Source organism: Stegastes partitus, unplaced genomic scaffold (genome assembly GCF_000690725.1).
Source record: "Stegastes partitus isolate 25-593 unplaced genomic scaffold, Stegastes_partitus-1.0.2 Scaffold317, whole genome shotgun sequence".
NCBI classification, from domain to species: Eukaryota; Metazoa; Chordata; class Actinopteri; family Pomacentridae; genus Stegastes; species Stegastes partitus.
The window spans coordinates 331541-340234 of record NW_007578048.1 but is presented as its reverse complement, the minus strand read 5'-3'; the positions used below and the strand labels follow the sequence as shown (position 1 = coordinate 340234).

At 44.3% G+C, this 8694-nt stretch overlaps 1 protein-coding gene across 1 annotated transcript in view; it reads left to right on the top strand.

Moving 5' to 3' along the window:
• aacs (acetoacetyl-CoA synthetase) overlaps window positions 1-8694 on the top strand; it is a 43642-nt gene that overhangs the window by 25614 nt on the left and 9334 nt on the right. The window contains exons 11-12 of the mRNA XM_008283523.1: window positions 2149-2213; window positions 4159-4281. Coding sequence (XP_008281745.1) covers window positions 2149-2213; window positions 4159-4281 — 188 coding nt within the window. The remainder of the gene's footprint in view (window positions 1-2148; window positions 2214-4158; window positions 4282-8694) is intronic.

Below are 8694 nucleotides of genomic sequence, written 5' to 3'. Positions count from 1 at the left end.
TTGCCATTTGGCTCCACCTGCCCCCCTCATTGATAGGGGGTATCAGCAGTGTTTATTAAGAGCAATCGATACGAACCACTGAGAGCAAATCGCATCTTTCACTGCAAACCAATTCCTGGTTATTGACCAAAACAAGCATCAGACGCTTGTTTTGTGTCCCAGAGACGCATTCCTTTCTATTTTTGACTGACAGTAACGGTTGCCGTAGCGATGGAAGGCAATTTGATTGATTTGGTGTCAACAAAAATAACTTGACAGACAGACTGGGACACAAATGCAGCCATTCACAGAAGCAGACTTTAAAAAAACAGCCCCTTTGTTTTAAAATTAAAACACAAAAGCGACGTTTTGTCACTTCTCTCCATCCACATGTTGTCCAACTGTTGTCAGCTGTCAGGGCGACTTCTGTTCTCTCAGAAGAAACCTTCCAAAATCATTTCATTCCAGGACTGTTGTGCAGAAAACCCGTCGATACGTTTCCATCTGAACAATTTCCTCGTGGAGCGTCTTAAAAATGAGGCATTTTGTCTGCTTACACCAGCCTGACCATTACTGCGCTCGACGCTCTTTGTGTTTGTTCAGTTTAAAGTCGATCCCAGTCGGTTTTTCCTTCGTTCTTTACCGATCCACAAAGGCTCGGCTGAGCACACAAACTGTGTTCCGGCATCACCTTGCTTTACATTTACACAGCGACGCGCTGGCCTCCCGCGGGAGCTCCCGAGTACAACCGGGCGACCGAGCAGCTCCGCTCCAGCAGATGGGATTAAGGGCGAAGACTGCTCAGTAACTGTTGCCCTTTTTTATTTTATTTTTTTTACATTCAGCACAGAAGCGATGAAATTATGCCTTGTCACGCGTAGGGCAACAAATGGAGCGGTGCCACGGCTCCGGCTCGGCACCGGAGCCGCGCTCACTGCAGCAGATTGGCATCAGCATTCATTTGGACTTCACCATAAATCATACATTCAGCGAGCTGCTTGACCACGAGGTGACTGGTAACACACATTCACGTTAATGCAAATGCACAAAACCTCGATAACGCTCACTATCTTCATGCCAACAAGGTTTGCGGTTTCAGCACTTTTCACCCTAAACCTCCTCCGAATGAATTTCCTGTCGGGTCAATAAGATTCAAAGTGTGTGTTTGTTGGGATTAGATCTCTCACAGCTTTTTTTGGACAGTGGTTCAAACAGCGGAGAACTTTCTGCCACATTTCCTGCCGTCTAACTGGAGTAGCGTTCTTAACAAAGGGATTAGCACCGACGTTATTTAATAATTTACCTGTTTTAACAAGCAGCAGATCCGTTGTTTTGTTCTCAAACCTGCAAACAAGATTCACAACCAGGTCTGACACGGTATCTTAAATGTTTATTTTTAGCAGTCGTGAGCGGTTTAAAGGTTCTGTATGCGGGGATTTTGAACATTAATACAGCAGCAAGCAATTTGCTATGAAAAGGTATAAAAACAAGTATTTCATGCAGTCTTTTCATTTCAGCAAATGAAAAATAACATCACTCTGGTTGACAACAGCTCTTCAGAAGGATTCAATTTAGTTTACGGGATAACGGTTGTAGCCGGATTGTTTTTTTGCTCGTGAACACTTGTTGGAATTGAAATGCAAAGAGAGTCACGTGGAGGAGTTCTGGTTTAGTTGTAAGATGCTGGAGTTCACACGCAGCTGCTTTAAACAAGAGCTCTTATTCAGTATCCTGTATTGTTCATCAGCAGCCTGGTTAAGGAGTCAGAAACACGTTGGAGAAGAGTTGATATCTTAACTTCCCAACGAGGAAATCAGGCACCTTAAAGTCACATCAGCTTCTCTCGTCCAACACTTTTGGTTTCGAGCGTCGTCTCTTGGAAAATGCCAGATTGCCACGAAATTTGGCACCAGCGTTCACACCACCACCCCCACCCAATAATGTATGCTAATTTAGTTCTGCTGTGTTGAATTCCTGCTGTCACCGTACAGAAGACAGTACATGCATGTAGGAGGGCTTTTGCAACAACTGTTATTGTTGGCAACGCTGACGCAGTTCACTTTTTTTGTTTCAGAGTAACGGACAACAGCTTTTTCTTTTATTTATTTTTTTTGTGGTAAATGCTGGATCCTCACTTTGTTGTGTGTCTCCTTCTTCTCTCCTCTCCAGCATCACCATCTTCGGCACCGGGGCCAAGTGGCTGTCTGTGCTGCAGGAGAGGAACCTGAAGCCCTGTGAGTTGCGGTCGCGACAAAGACCGACACGAGCACGCACAGACACACATGGACGCACACAAATAACGAGCTCGGAGAGGAACGCAACCGCCCGCGCACAAAACAAACACGGAACAATGAGAGCAGATGGACACAATAATGATTATAATAGTGACGCTTTTTGACTCTAAACGTCCTTTATTCCATTTGCGGCGCGAATCGACAGTTCGCCCCGTGTTCTGGTGTTTGACACTGAATCGAAAAGGATAAAAGTGTTGTTATGATAATGTGTGAGTCACCGATAGGTCCGGCTAATTGCTTTCAGTGACACAGCTCTCCGGAGAGAGAGACAGAGAACTGGATCTCTGCAAACAATCAGTCATGCCAGCGCTTATTAGCCTTCCTGCTAACCTTCATACACGCACCGCTCGCTCTCTTTGCTGTTTGTTTGTTTGTTTGGACGTGTTGTTACTGTTTTTGCTCGTTTGTGGAGGTATGCGCTGCGTTGTGACGGAACAAGGCACAAATTGTCGGGCCTGATTTTGGAGAAAATTCCCTCCATGGAGCAGAGCTCATTCTGATGGTGTTCCAACTTTATGACACGTTCTTGTTCGTGCAGTCGTTCAGAAATGATCGAGATGTTGGTTGACTTAGTTGAGCCACATAATTGTACACTACATTAAGGCTTTTGCACTCTCTTTTCATTGTGCCTCCTCTTTATCCTCCTGTGTAGACTCTGAGCGACTCCCATCCCAAATATAAATTAGCATTTAAACCTAATGCAGAGGGCTTCGCTGTTTCTTACTTGTCCTTCCTGTTTTTAACCTTCTTCTTTTCTCTCTATCACTTCCTCTCCTCTCCTCTCCTCTCCCCTCCTCCTAATGTCAAATTAGCACTTATAACCGATGTTTATTGCGTACACAGTCGCTCTGTGTCCCAGTGCTCGATTTATAATCACCACAAATCTTTATTCATGGCCTCTACTGTGTGTGTGTGTGTGTGTGTGTGTGTGCAACTTTTAAATTAGCTGAACACATTCCCAGTTCTGTTGCTAAACAGGAAGGCATGAAAAACAAAATCTTTCAAAAAAACAAACACAAACCCATTGCTCCCTGTCAGTCTCTTTCCTCTCTACCTCTGCCCCACCCCCATTAGCCAGCTAGCCACTTGATCCAGTTGGCACCGTGTGTGTGTGCGCATTTGGATGCTTATTAGAGAAAGAGAGCATGGCAAAGGCAGAGTTTTGTGTGTGTGTGTGTGTTAAAGTGTGTGTGTGCGAGTGAGCAAGCATGCCACCACTGGGCCAGGGAGGATAGGGGGAGCTTCTTCACTGGCTGCCCCAGCGGAGAGGCCCTTTTCCCTGGGCTGACATTTGGACTGGACACCTGGAGGCATGGTGGGGGGTAGCAAGAGTCCCCACTGGGTGTGTGTGTGTGTGTGTGTGTGTCGGGGTCGGTTTGCTGCAAGCTTATTAGTTCGCACAGTGTTATTGGCTTGTGGTTTGGGCATGCGTGTGCGACGGAGAGCGTGCACACGGATCTGGAGGCGTGCACGCGCTGGTACATGTAAGCTGTGTCGCATCAGGGTGGCGGACTGTAATAACACACCATGTTGGGGTGCAGGGAGACACAGCTGCTCACAGGTGCATGCTCATTTCATAAACCGCATACGTGTTTGTGTGCAGATTCTGAATTTGACTGAAATGATTGCAGCTGATTTATTTTTTTATGGATACAGGAGCCGCTATAACCAAATTGTTGCAATGATCCCCCCAAAAAAAGCCTCATTTTCTGGCTTAGATTACAAAATAAATGTTCAGAAATCACACAGACACGATACTTACAAGTTATCCAGAAAGTGTTAAATACAACGACACGCTAACAGGACTCATCCTGCACAGTTTGCAATTTTTGATTCATCTTTTATCCCTTTTCATTTATTTTGTTTTTTTGCTTTTTCCCCTCAGCGGAAACTCACAACCTGCAGTCTCTCCACACCATCCTGTCTACCGGATCTCCCCTCAAACCTCAGAGCTACGACTACGTCTACCGCTGCATCAAGAGCAACGTGCTGCTGGGCTCCATCTCAGGTGACTGACAAATGCAGAGACACATTTTTGTCATTTTTCCCAAATACTTCATTTCAATTTTAGGTTTCAAACTGAAGCAGCTTTTCCCCCAAAACCTGGTGTCTGCCGCGGAGACACCGGCGGTTATCCACAGCGTGTCATTCTGCAGAAATGGAACAAAACCTGCCCTGCACATAAACAGACAATTGGAAATAGTTTAAACTGCAGAAGGACTGCAGCCAAAAAACCTGCTCGTCTTGAACCTAGTTTTGTATCTGAATTGGCTTAAAGCATGCTCTACATTTAAACTTTTTGATATTTGTTAATTCATACACGCTCTATGTTTAAATCTTTTAAAGTTTCAAACGATATTAAGTCTAACTTTTATCCAGCTGCATTTGTATCCTGAGCAGTTGTTGATTCGCTCTAAAACTCTAAAAAACTGAGCTGCCAGCTTTAAACACGAGGACACTAACGGATGGATCGCGCTGTGAACACAAGTGTAAAACAGAATGAGGGTTGTTTTGTATGAGGAGTAGAACTGTGGATAGATGAGAGCAGCAGATAAAAAGAAAATGGCTTTGATTTGCATTTTTTTTTATGCAGCTGTCTGTTGTTTTTCTCAACTTTGTCAAGTGTCAATCACGATTTCTGTCAAACTACGGTGACACACTGCTGACAGATGTGACTGAAGCCTGTTTTCCTTTGCCTAATTTGAGTCCTTTCTATCAGGACAGTAAAACTTTACTTTTCAATCGTATAACAATCAGCGAGTGCTGCTATTATTACCCCGAACACTGAATATATCTCTCGTCCTGTTGTAATAACATTAAATATACACGCAGATCCTTAATAGTTATTATTTCTAGTTGTTAAAGACCAGATTTCCTGCTGGTTTGGATTTTATTTTGTGGCGTTCGTTCACCTCTGAGTTTCAAAAACCCACTGATCACACGATAATCTATCACGCTCACATAGAAATAAAACTCTGGCTGTTTGGGTTCTTTTTTAAATGTGATTCAGCCCCACCTGGCTGCGATATCACCTTCTTGATCTCATTTTGTTTGAGGGTTAGATTATTGTTGCTTGGCAACTGAAGAGAAATTGACTGCAAGTCTGAAAGGCTGCTGGTTTGATGTAGTTCACTGGGACCCTCAGACATGCTGGACGTAGGATGTTAGACCAGCGATGGTTTCAGACGGTGCAGCATTTAAAGGGATAGAACGCTAAATATGCATTTAAAATAAAAATGTTAGTATTGTTCTTGCTTAGCAGTGAGTTTTGCTTTCATGTTTTTACATATCTGATGGTTTTGATCCTTATTTTTACAGTTTATTCTGTTAATAATAATAACGCACTTATTTAAATGCAAATTTTGTATTTAAATGAGGATTATTTCTTGATATTATTCGAATTATCTGTAAAAAATTGAAAAGGAAGCCATTCAAGGAAACTATAAATGACCAAAAAACGAATCGAGTACATTTAAAATCAAACATGATTAATTTAAACGGACAAAAGATGGTTTTGTTGAATAACATCTCTGCTTAACTCATTTACAAAAACACATTTTTTTGGCTTCTGGTGGCGTTCACTAAAAACCTTGTCATTAGGTAATAATATTAAACCTGTGAAGTTGTTTCAAAACATGATTTGGTCGCCAAACACCTCGCTTTGGAAAAGACTCGACAGACAGGTGACAAGCTGAAGGAATCACTGAGCGGAGGAACACAACAAACGCAGGTGCTTCTACGCAGGTGCGCTGTACGGTACAATTAGCAGCCAACTATGCTCGTAGAACGTAGAAAAATGCTGAATTTAATCTGTCAAGGTGGCAAGAGAAAACGGTTTAAGTGACTTGGAAAGACGGTTCATTGTTGGGGCGCAGATGGCAGCCGGCTCGTGTTTCACCAGGAACTTAAGTCATATCTGCATTTAAGAGAATAGAATAGAATAGAATGCCTTTATTGTCACTATACACAAGTACAATGAGATTAAATCAGCTGGAAAGACATACAGTAAAGAGGAAACTAGATATTGTGGTCGACGGTGCACATTTGATGACCGCTTGCTCGTGCGTTTAAGCAATTCTTCCTCACGTGGCTGAGAATGAAAAGCAAGAACAGTTTGTTGACGATTACACAGAGAGAGACGTCGTAACGGGTCGGCAGGACAACAGATGAAGGTTCAGTGGTGCAAAAGCCATCGGCGCTGGTCTATGGAGTTGTGCAGAAAGGTTACGTGGCCATCCATCACCATGTCCTCGATGGCAGTGGTTTGGGTCATTGAGTGGTTCTGAGTGATCGCCTCCGTCCCACGATGAAGCGTTTCTATTGTGTTGGGAGCGACGATGGCCCCATCCACAGGGCACGAGGGGTCACTGAGTAGCTTGATGAATATGAAGATGATGTGACTTATGTGTTATGGCCGACTGGTGGACGGCACGCTCCCCCTCCATGATCTAAACAACAAATGAGGGGATGTCTGTTGGAAGAACTGCGTCCCGTCAGACCAGCAGTATCTGTAGAGTCACCGTCCTGGTAGCACGCTGTGGACCAGCACCGTCCTAAATCACTTTGTGCTGGTTTCTCCTTTAATTTCCCGCCCGTCTGTGTATTCAGTTTCAGCACTGAAACCTGTTTGCACCACTTTCTCCAGAACCACTTATGCAAAATAAAGCAACAAAAGCGTCCGCGACACAAACACAAAGGGAGTGACACATACAAAGAAAATTCAAACAAAATAAATTGTATAGGACTGTGCATTTTTTTTCCCTCACCACCCACAACACCGCCACCTACCCATGCATACTCACACACACACACACACACACACACACACACACACACAGACCCTCTCAGCCCATTGTGATGTTGACAGGGCAATAGAATGCTATCTGTCTCTCTCTGTGAGTCCTGAAACGTTTAACATTTAGCACAGCCTGGGTGACTGACGTATTACACACACACACACACACACACACACACACACACTCGCACACACACTTGAATAGCAGCTTGGCGCGTCACGCTTGCACACACACGCACACAGTCATTGTGAATGACAGCCCTAATGGGCATAGCGTGTAGCCTCAAATGCACACACGCACAGATGCAAAGACACACCTGGTCACGGCGACACGCAAGTCGACGGAAATGTCAATCACGAGGCGGATATGTGGCGTGAGATGAAGAGAAAACGACTGTCGCGGGTTATTTTTGTTATAAAATCCTTCATTCCTCTGCATGTGTTTTTTTTTTTATAGTGACAACCATTATATGAATTGGGTGGTTACAGTAATGACCAGGGCCGTGTTTCTGATGGTAAAAACTGAGCAGATAAGCTGACAATCATTTAGAATCGTCTCTAAAAGGTGTAACGTACAACACTGATTCACACTTCTCTGAAAGCTGAAGCCTCCATTGTGGAATTTTAAGCAAAACATAGCGCGGAAATCACACCTCTCCTTTAGCTGAGGCTTTTTTTTTTTTTAAAGGTTAATTGGTGCGTTAATGTTGTTGACGAATGAAACTGTACGTGTAGCGCAGTATGTTGGAGGTAGAAGGTGGTTTAATCCAAACAGCTTCTGGATGACAGTCGGAGTCCATCCTGCAACTTAAGAACTGCAGGTTGTGAGTTCAGCAAAGCGACCAGGAAGTCTGGTCCTCTGGGTCTGGGTTTCTCTACCAAATTACCAAATTATTGCTGCTATCTTCAACCAGCAAGGAGCTCAAATAATCAATCATACAGCCTCTAAACAGACAGATTATTTAGAAACAGAATGCAACAAGGACCTGAACCGCCTTTGTAGCAGTGTTTCTCCAGAACGATGACGATGCGCCGCCCCAGATTACAGTAATTACCTTCGGCGAGTACAGTGTTATCGTACATAAACAGAGTGGTGGGCCAGAACTGTGAAAATAAGACCCTATCTGTTATTAATTTGGAATTATCCTCGCGGGTTCGGTGTGAATGTGAGAGTCACAACGGCTCCAGTTCAGCCTCCTCCTTGTCGCCAAGGGCAACAGCAGGCTGCAACCCCGTCGGCTGCCAACCGACCTAACCTTGACCCCCGAGGTCAGCGCTCTGCCATTAGTGTGTGTGTGTGTGTGTGTGTGTGTTCTCAGGATTTATCACAGCATATGCAGCTGACTGGGGGTCGCGCTGACATATGTGATGGGCCCCTTTGCCGATTTCACCCTGTGCGACTGTGTGTGTGTGTGTGTGTGTGTAGGTGTGTGTGTGTGTGTGAGTGTGTGTGTGTGTGTGTTTGCGGTAAAACGTCTGGTTTTAGGGGAAACTCTTTTCGTGTGTGTTTTCCTGTCAGCAGGAATGTCAGACCCCTGTTGCTCTTCAATAGGCGATTTTAACACTTTCACTGCTGGATTTCCTCAATCCTAATATACCTCCACCCGACTCCCCATATGTCACCTC